This window comes from Vombatus ursinus, unplaced genomic scaffold (genome assembly GCF_900497805.2).
Source record: "Vombatus ursinus unplaced genomic scaffold, bare-nosed wombat genome assembly UNPS02014847.1, whole genome shotgun sequence".
Lineage (NCBI taxonomy): Eukaryota > Metazoa > Chordata > Mammalia > Diprotodontia > Vombatidae > Vombatus > Vombatus ursinus.
In genome coordinates this window covers 20,488,411-20,508,420 of record NW_020954625.1, presented here as the reverse complement: position 1 = coordinate 20,508,420, position 20,010 = coordinate 20,488,411, and the positions used below count along the sequence as shown (strand labels likewise).

The 20,010-nt window shown below is 37.2% G+C and overlaps 1 protein-coding gene across 1 annotated transcript in view; it reads right to left on the bottom strand.

Annotated features, from left to right (window-relative positions):
* The window catches only part of PCDH15 (protocadherin related 15), a 1,147,277-nt gene that overhangs the window by 282,295 nt on the left and 844,972 nt on the right, over positions 1-20,010 (bottom strand). Inside the window, exon 18 of the mRNA XM_027840684.1 lies at positions 18,843-18,971. Coding sequence (XP_027696485.1) covers positions 18,843-18,971 — 129 coding nt within the window. The remainder of the gene's footprint in view (positions 1-18,842; positions 18,972-20,010) is intronic.

Sequence of the window (20,010 nt, the reverse complement as noted above, 5' to 3'; positions counted from 1 at the left end):
GTTGTTCCGTGTTCAGTTCTGTTACTTTCTTGGCTCGTATATAGGTTCCTCAGCAGACAAGTAAGATGATCTGATGATCTTCTTGAAAGTTGTGGCCAAGAATCACACAGAGTGGGAAGGAATATTAAAATGGCATGGACATACAGGTATGATTTATAAAGTACTTAGCATTGTGCCTGGCACATAGTGGGTGATGTACAAAATCTTTGTTCCCTTCCACCTCCCCCAATGCATCTGAAAAACATCTGGGTGTTTGGCTGTAAGTTCACTTTGAATCAACAGTATAGTATGGCAATGAAGAAAGCCAATGTCTTCTTACACAGGTCCAGGACAGGCATTGAATAAAATCAATGAATCAATTAATAGGCATGTATCATTTATTATGAGCCAGGCACTGTGCTAGGCACTGTTGATAAGTACAAATGATGAAACAATCCCTCCTTGCAAGCATCTAAAATTTTAAAGTACTGGACTAGGGAGATGGGAGTCTCACTGTCTTTCATGTACTGTTGCCTCATTGGATGCACTGTACACCACACATAGACAATCATGGTCTCATGGTGTGCCAATGAGGGTAAAATGGATATTTAAATAAATGATCATATATCAATTAAAGACTCAATTGTTCAAAAGGCATTCCTATTGCACAGAAAAATAAGTCTCCTGCTTGTCATACATAATATAACCAGTTCTGTGGAGACAAATTTTGACTCTGTAATATATTTTGCAGACATTCAGCCTGTCAGGTAATACCAGAAAGTTTAAAGTCATCAGGGAATAAAATGCGAGCATTGACAACATCCATTTTCCACCCTACTAGGATAGCATTATGTTTACCAAGGATGACAGATGAGATGAAAGCCGGGTAGAGTTAATAGAGCCATGTTCAGTTCTAATTGCTGGTTTTAAAATCAGAATCCCTGTTCTGTTATGCTTAATAATATTAAAGCCTACTTGAGTACATGCTCATGCAAACCTAAACTAGCAGGGAAACTAATGGAGCTGTCTTGAAACAGAGGTAAAGAGAATATTCAAAATTGATGACCACATTCTTTCTTGAATCAGAGGAGCTATCTAAGAGAGTATGGGAGCATATCTTGGTGTACACCATTTGGCATGCAAACAGACCCTCTCCTAGACTTTGCCATAAGGTATTCCTGGATATTGATCCATAAAGTAAATCTTCTTTTCCAATAAGACTGATAACATGGCAAATAGAAAGGGGTTCACAAATAAGTATTTGTATCAAGTGACAATGAGTAATCGATCTCAATTCTTTGTATTCATTTCCCTGACTTGTAAAATGAAAACAAAATAGACTAAATGTACACTAACATTTCCTTCTCTTCTTCATATATTCAGTACTCAGCACAGTACCTGGAACATAGTTAGTACTTAATAAATGTTGCTTGATTGGATTATTGATTCTAGCAGTATCATTTAATGATTCTTTGATTCTATGTAATAATTCAGATACAGGAATGGGAATGGGAATTGACATCTATATGGCGCAAGCATGTTATGTCATTTAAGCAAAACAAAACCAAACCTGTGAGGTGGAAAATGTATGTGAGCTTATCTCCATTTTATCAAGAAGGCTCAGAGAGGATAAGTGACTTGTCCATATACCACTTCTAATTAAGCATCACACAAAAGATTTGACCCTTTTTCCTAATCTCAAGTATACTGTTCTCTTTATCATGCTGCCTCTTATCATGAAAGTAACCTTCAAAAATGGTGCTTCCTGGGATGCCTCCCTGAATTATGGAGATATTCCTGGGTTCTCAAAGGCTATGACCCTAGTGGAGAAGCACTGGAAGGTCCTAAAATTTGGACCTTTTACCATGGGCCATAAGAAGGATTCTCTTTGCTGTCTGAGGACCAGTCCAACTACAGACATAGAGACAAAACTTCCCATCAAGTCATGATTTGTTTAGGGGGTAATGACTCTGAAACAAACAAAAAACAGCTCTCAGTGATATGGTGCTCCTCTCCTTTCCTCAGTGAAGGGGGAAGCATAAAAGCAAAAAAAACAAACAAACAAACAAATAATAAAAAAAAACAACAGAGGATCCTTTAATCACACAAAGCTTTAGATGACTATAAACATAGAGATCAATATTAATTCGTTTAATAAACATTTGTGAAGTGTCTACTATGTTCCAAGCACTGTGCTAAGAGTTGGGGATATAAAAAGGGCAAAATACAATCCCTGCCCTCAAGGAGCTTACAACCTAATGAAAAATTCATCGTGCAAACAATATGTACACAGACAAGCTACATACCAAATAAATAGGAAAAATTTTTTAAAAAGAAAAAGTGCTAGAATTAAGAGGGCTTAGGGAAAGCTTCCTATAAAAGGTGGGATTTTAGTTGGGACTTAAAGGAAGTCAGGGAATTCATTAGTCAGAGTAGAGGAAGGAAAGCATTATAGTCATGAAAGACAGCTAGAGAACATGCCCAGAGTCAAGAGATGGAATATCTTATTTGTAGATCAGGCAGGAGGCCAGTGTCACTGGATTGAAGACTATATAACAGGGATTGAAGTATAAGAAAATTGAAAAGGTAGGAGAGGGAAAGGTAATGAATAGTTTTGAATGTCAAATAGAACATTTTCTATTTGATCCTAGTGGCAATAGGGAGCCACTGGAGTTTATTACGTATGGGAGGGCAGTGACATGATCAGACCTGTGTTTTAGGAAAATCATTTTAGTGGCTGAATGGAGAATGCATTGCAAGTGGGAGAGATGTGAGGTAGGAAGACCCACCAGCAAGCTAGTGCAGTAGTCTAATACTGAGGTGGTGAGGGACTGCACAAGAAAGTGGACAGTGTCAGAGGAGAAAGGGGGGCACATTCAAGAGTTGTTGTGAGGGTAAAATTGACAGACCATGGCAACAGCTTTGATATGGGGTGAGGTGAGAGGTAGTGAGGAATCCAGGATGACTCATATGTTATGAGTCTGAGGAACTGGAAGGATTGTGGTGCCCCCTATAATAATACATAAGGTAGGGGCAGAGGTTTGGGAGTAAAAAAAATTAGTTCTGTTTTGAGTGTGTTGATTTTAAGATGTCTACTAAATATCCAGTATGAAATGTCTGAAAGACAGCTAGAGACAGGATATTGGAGGTCAAAAGAAAGATTGGGGCAGGAAAGGTAAATTTGGGCATCATTTGCATAGATAGAGAAAAATATAGAAATATCAGCATAGAGATGTTCATGTATATAGAGAAATAGAAATAGATTTGAAATATAGTATTATATATAGGGATTTATGGGTATAGATAGAAATATATATGTATGTATGTATACACATATGTCCATACATGCATATGTATATATTATATACATTTGTATATACACATTAGGCATCTATACACAAACATACATTACGCACGCACATATATACACATAGACGTACATGCACACACATAAATGTTTAATAAGATGGCTTTATTTTAGAAATGTTTTAACCTTTTCATAGGCCCTCTAGCTTTGCTAGATTCTAGGCAATGTGATTATTCAGCTTGCTGGATAATTCATCTCTGGTTATAAGCAGTTCATTGAAAAACAGCTAACTGTGTATGGTCAGATCATGGAGTGGTTACCATAAATTAAACAAATTAAGAAAAAAATAAGATAAAGGGTAAATATCAGTAGACTCTGCTGACAATTGCAGCAACTTCAACACAACTTGGGCCAAAAAGCTTTAGGTTCTGAACAATGACAAGGACAGAAAAGATGACCTTGATTGAGGCGCTAATTCTTGGTGAAGTTTCACCAGCGTATAATTCTTGTCTTCTTGGGCCAGACCCAGGATCTCTTATTTAAGTAGACTAATATGGCAACCAGGGGAAAAAATCTAGATTATAAACTCATTAGCAAACTGTTGTGGAAGATGATTCACAATGATGGACACCATGGCCTCACTTATCACCAAATACCTGTTGAAAAGGAAATTAGTCTAGAACAGTATTTTTAAACTGCTGCCCAACCCTCACACTGCTCCCAAGGTGACACTATCTTGCAAGCCATGAAGCAGTAATGAAAAAAAAAAACCGTTGGATATTTTTAAGTACAATTGCTGCAGGAGAACATTCAGTCCCTCCCCCCCATTCCAACCCCTGAACAAAAGAAAGTTCAAGTTAGGGAAGATGGGTTACTTTGCAAACCTATTGATGTCAAAGGCACATGAAGAGAAATTTTCAATAAAACTGGCAAGTTTTTAAAAAGTGAAATGACATAAAGTAAGAAGATCACCCAAGACTTAAAATTAATAGAGCCCAAGCTATGTCAGCGTGAAATGCAGGTCAGCGAGCACGAATTAAAAGTTTGGCCCCTGGTGCAATCTGGACGCATCTCAGGCTTCTCAGATAATCACTTTTATGGGGCAATATAAATGAGAAGCTACATCCAGGTTTTTCACATTGTTAGGAGAATGATCAATTTTATAAAGAAAAAAAAGTCCATTAAAAGGAAAGAAAAGATATGGGGTCAGAGCACAGGGCATTTTGTGCTGTTGTGAAATACATAGCTTTTCTTGTGCTAAAGTCATTTCAAAGGGGTTGGAGCTAAAAGGATAAACATTTTTCTCAGTGATCATAATAAAACTGAAAGAAAAAAAATATAACCAAAAGTTCCTCTTGAAACTTGTCAATTTGTTAGATGTAGATGTTTTTGGAAAACTCAGTATTCTAAATCAATAAATGTAATGTCCTCAATTTTATAACCTGATCCAGAAAAACAAAGTGACTGCATGTGTGATAAAATTAGTTATAGATAATAAATTTACAAAATCCAATTTTTGATATGTTTCTCAACTTTAAAAAGTCCTGAAATTAATAGAAGAAAGGACATACCTACTCATTAATCATTTGACTTTTTGAGAAGCAATTCTCTTTAGACTGAGATATTTTAAAACATGAATAGAGGAGGTCCTCATTGCCTTGGACAAAGAATGACACTTCTGTTCTTACTCCATTTAAGTAAGAAGGGCTAATAAATAAACTTGTCTTGTGATAGTACATTGAAATAGGTTTTGGGAACTGAAAATCTCATGTCTCGGTTCTAGGTGAATAGAGAGTGAATCATCAGAAAATGAGCCAATGTAGCATATCTCAAGGATGTGTCCTACAGGGAAGAGAGGCCTGGCTGCGCAGTGGGAAGACCTGTGTTTGAATCTGCTGCTGATCCCAGACTGCCTATACAGCTGGCATTGATACAGCACTTGAAGGTTTGCAAAGCACCTCGCATGTGGTTTTGTTTGATCCTTACAATAATTGGGTGATGTAGGTGCTGTTTTTTGTTAAGTCATTTTTCAGTCGGGTCTGACTTTCTGATCCCATTTGGGGTTTTGTTGGCAAAGATACTGGAATGGTTTGCCATTCCTTCTCCAACACATTTTATCGATGAGGAACTGAGGTAAACAGGGTTAAGTGACTTAACCAGGGTCACATAGTTAGCAAGTGCCCGAGGCCAGATTTGAACTCAGGAAGATGAGGACTTCCTGACTCCAGGCCCACCACTCTATCCACTGTGCCAACTAGCTGCCTGGTAGGTACAATTATTAGCCTTATTTTACAGATGAGGAGCCTAAGGCATAAAGAGGTTAAGTGACTTGACCAGGATCACACAGCTAGTAAGTGTCTGAGGCTGATTGGAGTGAGGAAGACTCCAAGTCTGGCATTTTATCCACTGTGTCACCTTGCTACTGTATGGCCTAACATGAGCTAAGTACCATCTAGAAGTAAGGAGTTCATGAAGTAGGAATTCTAATACTCTTTGACTAACAGGAAAATCAATCCTAACATACTTTAAGTTTCAGAAATTCAATGCAACAAGCAATTAATTGCCCATAATGTGGCAAGTACTTTGGGGTGGGATTCTTTTTGTTCACTTATTCTTTCAACATTACTTCCTAACTGAATTGGGGCCAGGCTCTGCGCATTTCTGGAAGGAATTCTTGCATCATATTTGGTCATGTTTTTGAGTCTTTTTCGGTCCTGCTACTACTCTGTCAGTGTAGCAAATACTGTGATCTTCCAGAATGAAACATGCATCTCAGGTTGGGGTCTGATCCAGGACAAAACCTTAATGTTGTCCTTTTATTATAAACTCTGCAAGTTTTTGACCTGGGTTTGGATCTAAGCAACACAACTATAAGCTTGATCCTGTTTAGAGTTCCAGGGGACTGTTCCTGGAATCAGCCACTATCAATCAGCTGGAAATATCTGCAGGTTCAAGGTCATAAAACAGCAGGCTTCCCTTTGGTCTGGGTTGTCTGCCTGGTTATTCTTGTATAGACTCTTCATACCGGCCTGGGGGTTGAATCTAAGAGAAAGCTCTGGATGTCTTGGAGATTATTATTATCTAGAATTATGAAAAATAAAAATAACAACAATAATTGCTATTAACATAGTGCAATAACATTTTCAGAGAACTTTACATACATGAACCATAACATACATACATGAACCCATAATGTATGAAAGCACTTTCAAAATGTTTAAAGACTATGCAAATGTAAGGAAATAAAGGAGAACACACTAAGTAATCATATAGCATCTACTATGTGCCAAGCATTATGCTAAGTGCTTTTTACAAATGTTATCTTATTTGATCCCTATAACAACTGTTATTATACTTAATTTTAGATAAGGAAACTGAATCAAATAGCAGTTAAGTGACTGACCAGTTTCACATAGCTAGTAAGTGTCTGAGGCTGCATTTGAACTTAGGTCTCTATTAACTATACCACCAGCTGCATCAAGGAAGGTAGCCATATTATAATTATTGATAAAATTACTACTAATTCTGTCATGACCAATACAAATTACTTATTTGAGGGAAATGTGAAAGAATTTCCTTCACATCCTTCGCCTCATGCAAAAAAAAAATGATCCCTAAGTTTAAACACACACACACACACACACACACACACACACACAATCCCCCCACACCCAAGTAGTTATTAATATAGCTCTACCTAAAATCTAGTGAATAGAAATTTCAAAATTATTTGGTTGGCTATGCCCTAGTGGTCTGAGTGCATTTAAAAGAAAATACTGTAAAGTAGGATAGGTTCACTATAACTCAAGAGAAACATCTTAATTTCTGTGATAAGGTTCATTGGTAGAAGAGACAAATGGTACAATTATAATATAAGGCACATAATGAATTCAATCGTAAGCAACATGGTTCATTAAAAAGAACTCTGGATTTAGGATATCAACACTCTCAGCAGGCAATACCTACATTGGATGGAATTTTGGCTAAGGTGACTTCTCAATTCCTTTCCAAATGTGGGATTCTATGTTTTAATTCTGACATACTCTAGATTCACAGATGTGGCATTATAGAAAGAGTGCTGGGTTTGCAAACAGAGACCTGGGGTCTATTGCTGGATCTGTAGCTTTGCCTCCCTGGGCCTCAGTTTCCTCCTCTGAAAAATGAAGGAGATACATTTAATGACCTTAAAGGTTCTATCCACCTTTAGATCTATGTGTTAATGTGTAATACAAAAGTTGGTACAATCATTTGAATAAATTTGACCAGAAACTCCTGTTTTTGCTACTGAAATTTATATATATATGTATATATATACATATATATGTATATACATGTGTGTGTTTGTGTATGTATATATTATATATATGAGGATGTGTATACATATGTATACACATATGCACACAGGTATATGTACACATATATACATATGTATATATGTATGTATATATTTATACATGTATATATGTAAGTATATATTTATGTACATACACATACATACTTCCTATTATCTGGAGAGATTTGGGTATTCCAGAGCACTTGATTTGCTATGACTTCCATTATCTTGTCTTGGATGTGGACCAGCTTCCATTGGCAGAAAGAAAAGTGCCCAGGAAAAAAAAATAAGAAATAAGAATGAAAGAGATACCTGGAAAACTATGGAACCCACGAAAGATCATATGAAGGAAGTTAGCAACATGAGATTCCTCTGACCATTTCATTAGGGATGTAAAAATTAAATGAAGGATAATAAAACACAGTGATTCCCAAATTAGCTATTTATGTGGAAGCCTAACTGGCATTTAATTGAGCTATTTACTATGCCACATTGCACCTTAATTGTCTCAACTCTCCATTTTTTTGGGCTGTTGAGTCTCATGTATGGAGCAGATGGGAAAGAGGCCAGAGTAGGAGGAGGAAGGGGGGGAGAGAGGGAGGGAGAGAGAGAGAGAGAGAGAGAGAGAGAGAGAGAGAGAGAGAGGAAATTGATCTTTTTTTGGGGGGCAAGGTTAAACCAGTAATCTAATCTGTGAAGGTAACTCCTACTTTTTTTTCTAATTCACTCCACTGATAGAGAGAGAGAAATAGCTCCTCTGTGATGTATAGCCTAAGAGAATTATACAGGTAATTGAGGCATTAATCAACTTGCTTAGTGTGATCATCTAGTTCTATCATGTTCTTTTGACTAATGAAGATTGAGATAAGATGAGTGGCATTGATTGGAGGGTGACCAGTGAGGTAAAGGGCTTTAAAATCATGTCAAATATGCATTATATGAGGGGACTGAGAGCAATTAGCCTGGAGAAGGGATGGCTCATGGTTGTCTTCAAATATGCTAAAGGTTGTCCTCTGGAGAAGGGATTAGATTTCTACTGGTCTCATAAGGCCATGCAAGCAATGGGTAGGAGTTGAAGAGTGGCCAGCTGAGGGTTGATACCCCCCAAAAGACAATGCCCTAAAGAGGAGATTTATGCAAAGGGTTTGTAGAGGAAGTGAATTCTCTGTCACGGTAGTTCTTCAGGTCAAGGTCGATAGAAACTTGGATTGACCACTTGGAGAGAGGATTCTTGGATGTGTCCAGGTTGAACTAGAATGGCCTTGCAGCTCCTCCTAACATTAAGGACCTATGATTTTCTAGGATCCAGAAGGGGTGTTAATTTATCTATGGTCACACAGCTAGTTTTATGGCAGACAGTTTTGATATTCAGCTTGAGTACACCTTTCTAAGTGGTCATAAGGGTGGTGCCATCCAGCTCCTTCTGGGTGGGAAGAACACCTGGTTTGTGATGCCCTTGCAGGGCTGTGACCATCATGTGGATCTTGGGCATCTGGCTCTTTCTTAGCTATTTCAGAGAGAATGGAAGCTCTGTTTGTCACCCTGCTCTTTGTTTCCTGCCACCAGGAGGCAGTTCAGGTACAACTCACCTGACCACATGTAGAGGCAAATTACCAGAAGAACAGCACCCAACCCTTTCAAATACAGGAGATGGGTTGACTGCTGAGATCCATGAAATAAATGGTTTTCTAGCACAGGGCATTGCAAAGTATCAGTCAGTCAATAAACATTTCTAAAGTTACCTACCACCTGCCAGACACTATGCCAAGTAGTAGGCATGCACATAAGAAAACAAAAGACAGTCTCTGACCTCAAGGACCTTACAATTTAATGGGAGGAGATCATACACACACACTCACACACACACACACACACACACACACACACACACACACAAACTCACGCAAACCTAAAAAGGAAGAGGAAGAAGTAGAATATACCCAGAATATAGACATGATAGAGTCCAGTCTAAGAAGTGCAGCTGGTGGGAAATGCAGAGGTGGCTGGTCTGTGATAATGGAGGTTTGGGGAGAAGTTCTTTGCTTCACCTGTCAGCCCTCTAATCAGAACAGCAGAGAGGTCTGAGGGTACTGATGAGGTATGAGATGCAATCTTGGAGATTGCTGACTTTCTTGGGGCATGATCATAATGGAGTCCAGGCCAAGGAGTGCAGCTGGTGAGATCAATTTGATGGCCAAAGTCTTCCCCTGGCGCCTCATCAGGAGTACACATGAGCCTGGGTTCCTGAAGGCTCTGTTAGGAGCAAGCTCTGGCTAACCTTGCCAGACTAGAGTGAATGGGAGCAAAAGGCCCATTGATAGGCATTAAGTATTTTTGCTATCTTAAGATTGCTAGGTAGGCTATAGGCCAAAATTCTGGCCAAAGTAATCACGACCATTTAGTGAGACAAAGAAGAGTGGTGATGTGTGCCAGTGGCAGGCATACCCACATCAAGAATATTAAACATCTTTCAGGCAAAAAAACAAACAACAACAAAAAACTGCATTGAACCATTTCCTATGAGAGCTGGAAAGGATCTCAGGAATCATTTGGTACAACCTTTTCATTTTACATGTGAGGAAATAAGTAAATCTAGTAAATACCTCATATATATATTGATTGAGGGGTGCTCATGTGTATGCGTGTATATGTGTTTGTTTGTGTGTGTGTGTAATCTATAAATGGAAAAATCAGGACAATTTGGAGATATGCCTCAGGATTCCTCCTGGGTATGTGAGAATGGCTAGTAAGGTCTACCAAGGTGATAATATAGCAATGCCTAAAACCCAACCCCTGTCCCCTCTAAGGGCACATATGGCACTGAATTGAAGGGAGAGTTATTTGGAATAAAGTGGGAACCTGGATTCAACAGGAAGCCTCACTGAATGAATAATAATGGATTGCTTGCTTTCAGATTCTTTTTATAAAAAATGCAAATAAAATGCATTGATGGAAGGCCACGTATAATGGGAGAAGCAATGTGGGTCAGTGGACTCAGAAGATCTGAGTTTGAATCACGGCTCTGCTACTACATGTAAGAACCTGGGTAAGTAAATTCACTACTCTGAGTCTCTGTTGTCTTAATTATGAAATGAAGAAGTGGAACCATGTGTCTAACGAAGTGCCTTCTAGCTCAGGATCTGTGATCCTGGGATGATATCATCCTGTGATGACAGTTAACTATTATGAGATGGTATAGATTTCTTTCACTTGTTATCACTGTAGAGAATGGCCACATAGAATGAATGATAAGCAAGATCCTTCCAAAATTTTCAACATAGTAAAAAACAAAAAGAGGGAATAAAGTAATTGGAAATTAAACTGAACTTCCATTTAAAAAAAAGGTGATATAAATATTTATTAGAATGTGAAATTAATTAAAGATCTCTATGAGTTCCTTCCATCACCACCATCATAAAGCACAACCTAGTTAATTTAAGCCATCATGACTTATATCACATCTATCCATTAGAGAAAAGTAGTATGAGACTTTTAAACTATATTGGGAGAATCTCATTCTATTATGGACAACAGAATTTAGATATTAATAATATTTACCAATTGAGGAATATTTGAAAGAGGGCAAACAGAAGAATGAAGGTCTTTGAGTTCATGCCATGTGAAGATCTATCCAAGGAATTGGGGATGTTTAGCCTGGAGAAGAGACGATTCAGAGTGGGGGGGTGGGAGAGGGCAAGTTAGCTATCTTAAGGATATTTATGTGGAAGAGGGTTTATATTTATTGTTTGATTGTAGAGTGAAGACCTAGGAACAATGAGTAGATCTGGCAAAGAAACAGATTTAGGCTTTGATATAAAAACAACCAAACAATAAATGACTCTCTTGCATTGGGATATCCAAACTTTTCATGGACTGTCTCTGGAAGTAGTTGGAGGTCTTTGTGAAAAGGCTGAAAAACATTTTGTCTGGAACAATGTAAATGGAATTCTTAGTCAGGATTGGGTTATCAGTCAGTCAATAAACATTTATTAAGCACCTACTATGTGCTGTGGACTGTGCTAAGAACTGGATTGGACTAGATGAACTTTGTTGTAGCTTTTATCTCTGAGATTGGAAGGTTCTCTCTCTTAAGAGGTCAAGAGCTTTCAAACTTAAAAGGCATTGGAGAAATATGAATAAATGACATAATTAATTTGGAAGTTTTTCCCTAAGGTCTTTAAATTATTTTGATTTCTCTTTTTTTGTTGGTGCTTAGGGAGATTAGCACTATATAAGGAAGGATAACACAATACTGACCTTTGTGAGTTTGATTCTTCCCTGGTAAGCAATCTGGCTTATTTTTCACCTGAATATCATAACCTTTTAACAGTAAACAAAAAGTATTTTAAGAGTGATAATACTATTTGAAGAAGGGGCCCACCTGCCATACCTGACTTTGTTCTGCCAAATAAATGGAAGACACATTCCATACAGTTGAGATTTAAAAATGGTTCTGAAAAGCATCACTTCATCAGTTTCACCATTGTGTATAAAGCAACATATTTACATAGATATGTATTATTTATGAAAAATATTATTTACATGCTCTAAACTACTAATTTTTATGTATTTCTCTCCCAGAGCACATTTTAAATCTATGTGTTGTATCCTTTTTTTGCATGATAAAGCTTAGGGATTGTGGAGAAAACTGCTTTAAATATATTTCTTGGTCTAAAAAGGTTGTCTTATTCAAATGTAATATTTAAAGTGTGTGAGTTATTTGTATTTACGATCCACCATACCTTTTTTGTAAGAGGGTTTCTCATCAAGTTATTATGTGAAAATGATTTCTGACAGGAAGTCAAAAAGATATGAAAGAAATGGAAATTTCTCAAAGCAGGTCCTAGCTTGAACAAACAATTAAATTAGCATCTGACCCTAGTTGAGAGCACTCTTATGCACAGGAAATTTAAGGGGTAGGGTCAAGAGGAAGCAGTGAATCAGCCATGTTTAAGAGAAAGCCTAATTTTAGCTATAGAGAGAAAAAGTAAGCAGTATGCTGGTCTTAGAAAGATAACTTAACATACTACATGGAGTACAGCTTGCATAATGAGGAAGACCTTAATTCAAATCCCATCTTAGGTATAGAATAACAACAGCAATAGCATTTATATAGTTTTTTGAGTTTACAAATTATATCAGTATGTATATGGATGTTCTCACATTTGATCCTCACAACCATCATATGAAGTAGGTGCTATTATTATCCTTCATTTTTTATTATCCTTCATGAGGGAATTGTAAGGGTTTAAATGACTTTCCCAGGCTCACATGGTAGGAAGTGTGTGAGACAAGATTCAAATTTGGGTCTACCTGAGCCCAAGTCCGATCCTCCATTCATTGCCCACTTACTAGCTATATGACTTCTCAGCCTTGGTTTCCAATCTGTAAAAGATGGTAATATCACTTACATGACTGGCTTGTCATTAGGATCAATAGAGAGCAAACAGATAAAGCCAATCTTAATTAATGTTAGCTTTTGTTGTTGGCTTTAATGATCAAGGACAGGTCAGTTTTCAGAACAGGATACAAATACCTAACAATAATTGCTTAAATTTATTTGGCATTGTTGTTGTTTATACTACATTCTCGAAGAGGATTATGACATCAGGGAGGTGATGCCATGACTTGCAAGTGAATTGGATTTAAGTGAGGGAGGGTTGTGCAGTCACTAGTCTCACTTTCTCCTCCAGAACCATCTGGGTTCAGTGGTAAGATCTAGATGACTGGAGATGGCCCTATAGAATGCTTTGCAAGCAGTCCACCTATAATTTCATGGTAAGCCTAATAACAATCTTGCAAATGTCATTATGCCCATTTTATAGAAAAGAAACATGAGGTTCAAAGTTGCTCATTCACTGCCTTGCTCATGGTCAATAAATCTAGTATATTACAAGGTCTTTTCTGATTCCAGGTTCCCTAGCCCACACTGACTTTCCCCAAGCGATAGGGATGTCAGGTAATGACATTACCAACATGTCAGGTAACTATATAAGAGGGCAGATCAAAAGAATGTCACTGATCAAAGGGATCTTTGGAGCTCTTGAAGGTACAACAGTAAGTTACTGTTTTTGCCTGTTTCTTAGTGAGTATCAAGGACCATAATACTAATAAGCATTTTGATGTAAAGGACTCTTCTTTGAGCTATAAGCCATATTTGTTGGTTTACTGGTGCTCTTAATGAGCACTATATAAATGATTTTAATAAGGTATTGAAATTGCATCTAATAAGCACTCATTATAAAATTATAAGTTAATAAGAAGAAGTTTGATTTGCAGAAACGGGAGACTACCTCCTTGAACCTCTCCATGAGCTGTTTCAAAAGGAAAACTCCAGGTTGGTTACATGCTGAGGAGAAGTGTTTGCTTATGAAAGAGGGACTAACCTATAATTAAATACTGAACCTAGGAGTCATATTAATTGTGACACATGTGGTGACAACGATGTGGGTCAGAGAGCTATTCTACACTTCAGCAATTTTACAACACTGCTCTGTGAATCTTCAGATCCTTGCTGAATAAAAACATAAAAAAGGAAGGATAATAAGATGGAGGAGGACCTCCATTTGCCTGCTTTTTAGTTCGCTAGGACTGTCCAGTATAACACGACCTCCATGAGAAAGTGATTAGAGAGATCCCATTGGGTTATTGTGTTTGCGCAATGTTCAAAATGAACATCTGCTGAACAGTAAGGCAATGCTTGGGAGAAGGATTTCATTGGGTTGATATTTATCCAATGTTTTGAAAATAACAAAATAAGAAATATGATGATAATGGTAATAATAACAAAAATAGAAATAAACACCCTCATTCAGATACTTCCTACCTATGTGAACCTGGCAAGTCACTTAATATTTTTTAATATTCGGGTGCTCGTTTATAAAATGAGGAAAACAATATGTATAGCCAGCTGCTGAGAGATGCTATGGCTGAAAATTTTACCAAACTTTGGATGATATGTGAATGAGATTTTTTTTTTCTGAATTCAATCCAACTGGTCCTCAGATTAAATAATAATAATAATAATAATAATAATAATAATAATGCTTTTACTAAGATTCTACTCAGTGACTTTTCAACTCAGATCACTTATGGTAAGTGATTTTCAAATCTTAAAGTTGAATAAAAATGTCAGATATTATAATGATACTAATAATAGTAAGAGTAAATGCTGTGGACATATCACTTTAAGGTTTAAAATTCCCTTTACATATATAATCTCATTTGAGGTAATTGATCAAAATGTTACAATTAGTCTTTTATAGATGAGAAAAAAAGAAACAGCTTGGAACAACTGAATTAGGAATCAGATGTCCTGAATTCAAATCCTGACTCCTGCCATTTATTATCTGTGTGATGTTGGGCAAGTCAATTCCATGCTTTAGTTATCATTTTCCCTATCTGTAAAGTGAGAGGATTGAACTCATGGACTTTAGAGGACCCTTCCAGTTCTAATCTTAGGATGCTATAGAAGTTAGGTGACTAGCCCAGGGACAGTGCTAGTTAGAATATGAGGCATCATCCAAACCCAAAACCTAACTCCCATTCTATTTCTCCAGTTACTCCCTAAACAGCCTTCTTCTATCTAAATAATGAATAAATAAATGAAATAAAAAATTAAACAAAAAGGTCTACATGGTAATTAAAGGGAAATACAGAGATTTGATCCCAAGATCTCTGATTTCACATTCATAATTATTGCCATTATAATATATCTTATCTAGTCCAGAACTAGAAGTATAAACCTCTTGGATTTCTTACTAGGAACTTACTACCTACTTTATATGTTACTTGCAATGAATTAAAACCTTCTCCACTGATACCCAACTGTCATTCAAAAAAACAATCTTTAGTGAAATAAAAGGGCAAATCATCTCATTCCAAATAGTTTTATGTCAGTTTTAATCCTAATGATTTCTAACATGGATACATACATACATATCATACATATATATGTATATACATGTATATATGCACATATCTACACATTCATACACACATATGTTTTTGCTTTTTGGAAAAATGAAGTTGAATTGTCAAAGAACCTTGAATTTTATCCTTCTAGAAATCATTTTTTTTTTCTCCTTAGGATTTCTAGATATTTCAAGTTCATCTCTCCATAGGTATGGGTGAAAAATAGAACTCAAAAAATGAGGGAATTAATTCATTCTCTAAATTATGAATAATACATTAATTCATAGTGTTAGGAGAAAATTTTAGATAGATAAATAAACCACACACACACACTCATACCAGGACAGGAAAGAAGTGCCTAGAAAAGGCCCTATGGGGCCCAGCCTATTGGGATTCTCTGAACTTGACTTAGGCCAGTCCCCAGATAACTAACACAGCTTCAATCCCCAATCTCTTACCAAAGTCATTCTGCCTTTGCAGGACTGTTATGGGTGGCTCTGCTACATTCAGCCTTTGAAAATTCACTGAAATCTCCATGTCACAAAACAGGAATAGAGGAAACCTGGAGTATGTATTTATGCCAGTGTCCTGAGTCAGTCTAATTTATTTATTCCCTGCTGGCTAAAAATATGTCTGACTTCTAGTGGCATCCTCCCCCTAGAAATCCACACATGTTGAAGAAACTCCGGTATTAAATGATTCCTATATTAGTATTATTGAAATAGATCTACTCTTAAAATTATGCCAACTCTTTCCTGAAGACCACGGACTTAACATCATATTTGTATTCCAATGGTTTTGGTAGAGAGAACCCATAATCGCCTTCACTTGTGACCCACTTGGAGAAAAAAGATATTGTTTCAGGCATTGTTCTGTGCCATGCTGAGCTTCCAAAAAATGCCCTAAAAATGTTCAATTCATCTTTAGGGCTACCATACAGGGATCTGACAGCCCCATTAATCAGAAGAAGGCCACCAAGGTTTTGATTTATTTTGTTTAATATTAAGTTGTATCGTTGAAGGAAACATTGATTTTTTTTTCCTGAATGAGAGTTTCTTCTTCCATCTAAAAGGCTCGATTTACTAATGATGCTGAAATGGCTTTAAGGGATTCAAACTGAGTTATTAGCTCTTTGTCTCAGCAAAAACTGAGCATGTAGATCTTGTGCTCACCACGGGAGTATATTTACAGCTCAGGTTAAATCAATTCAAGCTCTTTTGTCTCATAGTTCAGAGAACTCAGTGTCGACTCAGTACTACATTTTGTTCCTGCAAACTCAAGAAAGTCATGTCAGCTGCAGAATGTTTATAAAGCATGAAGTTCAAGGCTATTGGGAAATAACCAGCTCTTGGTGGCCTGTGTACAGCTGACCCAATGCAAACCAACCCAAGCCAAACCAATGACCATTCAGGAAGTACTGACTATTCAGTACCTGGAATCATAAGACCAAATTGAAAAACAGATCTTGTGTTCACTGAGTTTACGTTCTACTGAGGGATATAGTACATGCACACATGCATGCAGATAATACAGTGCAATGAAACTGAGTCACAGGAAAACACTTCAGTGTGTAAAGGTTCCTGGAAGGCTTCTCAGTGGAGGTGGTACCTGAGTTGAATTTTGAATAACATAAGTACTCCAGGAAGAGAATATAGAAGGGAGTACATTGAAGATGTGGAGAATGGTATGTACCAATTGACAAAGGCAGGAGATGCAGTGTTATCATGAAGACTCTAATACATTTTTATATGTCAAAAATCTGCAAATATTTATCGTATAATTTTCCTTTTAAAATAGATAGATATACATAAAATCAGGAAACTACGCTTCATTTAACAAGACTATAAAATGGCAAATTAATATTTATCTTAAAATTATTGACATAATCACATACATATTCTAGATTAAATAATAGCCCATTAGGTCAGTCTATCAGTCCATCCCTAATGGACTCAAACGTCAAATGGCCAATGTTCTGTACTCAAAGTTAAAGGAGGAGAATGAAAGCAGATTAAATGGCACTCGGGAAATCATGCAGCAATGTTAGCCATCCCAAGCCACTCCTGGGCACAAAAGAAAACAAGCTTATTGCTACCAGAGCTTTCTGATGGCTCACATGGCTTTTTGGATCATGGGAAATCACAATCTCAAACAGATCACATTCACATGGGATCCCAATAGTATGAAAAAGATCCAGTGGGCTATACAGAGTGTCTCATATAGAACAACTAGAGTAAAAGCTGGTCATCTAGGATAGCATGGCAGAGGTGAAAGAGCACTGGATTTGAAGTCAGAGGTCACAGGTATGAATTCCGATTTTCCATTTGTTCACTTTGTGCCCTTAGGAGTTACTTAATGTCATCTGTTAAAATGGTAGGAATGGGCTAGATTACATATGAAGTCCCTTTCAAATCCAAATTCTCCTGTTGTCTTCTGAACCAAGATCATACTCATGATCAGGGAAGGAGGCAAACTGTGTGTGTGTGTGTGTGTGTGTGTGTGTGTGTGTGTGTGTGTGTGAGAGAGAGAGAGAGAGAGAGAGAGAGAGAGAGAGAGAGAGAGATTATTGGAGATCTATAATGAAATCCATGGAATTTTAAAGGGAAAAGAAGAAAACTTCTAGCATCCCATAATAAGGATATGCAGGAACAAACACTGCATGAGATAAGAAGTATATGGGGCGCGACTTTCACCAATGGAAGTATTGTTCACCTCACTGAAATAAGGAATCCAAATATCAGAGTATATCATTCACAAAAATGAAAAGATTTGTAATGAAGTCAGAGGCATTAAGTACACATTTACCACGTGAAACTCCAGGCACTGAAACAATAGACATTAGCTATATTTTATTGGTGAATAATCTACTCTTTGAGAGTAAAACATTCATAGAATATCATTTATAAAAACTAGGGTGTTCATTAATTAATCAAAATATACTTCCATTGATTGACCCAAGGCTGCCATCATCCCCATTTAGTCTAAAAAACATTTTGGCAAAAGTTTCTAAGGCATTGAGTAGGACCCCTTTGGAGTATCTATGTGAGAAAAGACATGGAATTACCAAAGCTGAGATCTGAATTTCATTCTGCATCAGGAAAGTCAGTACCCACTCCAATGAGATAACAAATCTTTTACAAATACACAATTGCGGTGGTAGCAGTCAGTAGTTTGATAGTGAATGAACTTTCTGAGGTGCCTTGCTTATGCCCAGATGATCTTAGACATTGTATCCAGCAATGAATTGCTGTCATGGGACTTGATGTGAGGTCCACCGCTGGCTAGAGTGTTTGAGTGTTTATCACTTACCCTAACTTGCCCAACAAAAGCATTGGCTTCTTCTTCAACCACAGATAAGTTTCTTGGCAGGTATGGATCAAAAGTTGGAGCGTTGTCATTTACATCTGTCACCACAATGTTCACAGTGGCTGTTGAAGTCTGGAAGGAAATGGGTATGTATGAGCTGAAAGTCTTTTATCATGAAATCAAGTCAGAAAAGACGCTACAGTGGCAGAGATGATGATAGCTGGCATGCAGAGAACACATAATATAAATTATATTATTACATCGTTCCCAATAATTCCATGAAGTAGGCCATTAAGATTTTATTAGCCCCATTTTATAGTTGAGGAAACTGAGTTTCAGTGAACTGAAGTGATTTGCTGAAGATAACATAAATATTAGGTGTCAGAGGCAAGATTCCAATCCTCTTCCCTTCTGGTCCACTTTCAGCACTTTTCCCAATGCACAACACATATTTTGGACAAATAAGCAGATTTGAAATCAGAAGCCCCAGGATCCACTCTGAATTCTGCCCCTTTACTACTTTGAGCAAGCCACTTCTGCTTAGCTCTTCCTCTATAATTTTGAGAATATTCATAAGATCCAACATTTGGAACAGGAAGAGCCCTTACAGGTCTTCTAGAACAACCACCTCATTTTACAGGTAAGTAAACTGAGGGCCAGAGAGATAAAATAACTTGTTCAAAGTTATAAGGAAATGAAGTGAACTTTACTTTTGAGTTCCTCTTTTTCAATGCACCACACTGCCTCCTGATGGATGACCTAGACGATGCTTTCCTATCTGAAAATTCTCTTCCAGCTTTCTACCCTCATATATTTTCTCTATGGATTGGTTCATTAAATTGATTTCGGCCTTTGTCCCTGTGGAGCCACTTTCCTAGTGAAAATAGCACATTTCCATCTACTTTCCCTGTTATTTATGTTTGGAAAAACAAAGCTTTGTAATTTGCAACCACATTTTTTTTCTTTAAGAAAATGATGAAAAGTGCAAATGGTGATATTAGAATGTAAAAGGCATTTAGAAATGTCAAACACCTCCCAGAGGCATATTTTCAGAAACTGATTTCACCTTTATGGAGACCACAGGGCAAGTCTTCACATTTTTAGTTCAGCAAATAATTCTCTCTCTCTCTCTCTCTCTCTCTCTCTCTCTCTCTCTCTCTCTCTCTCTCTC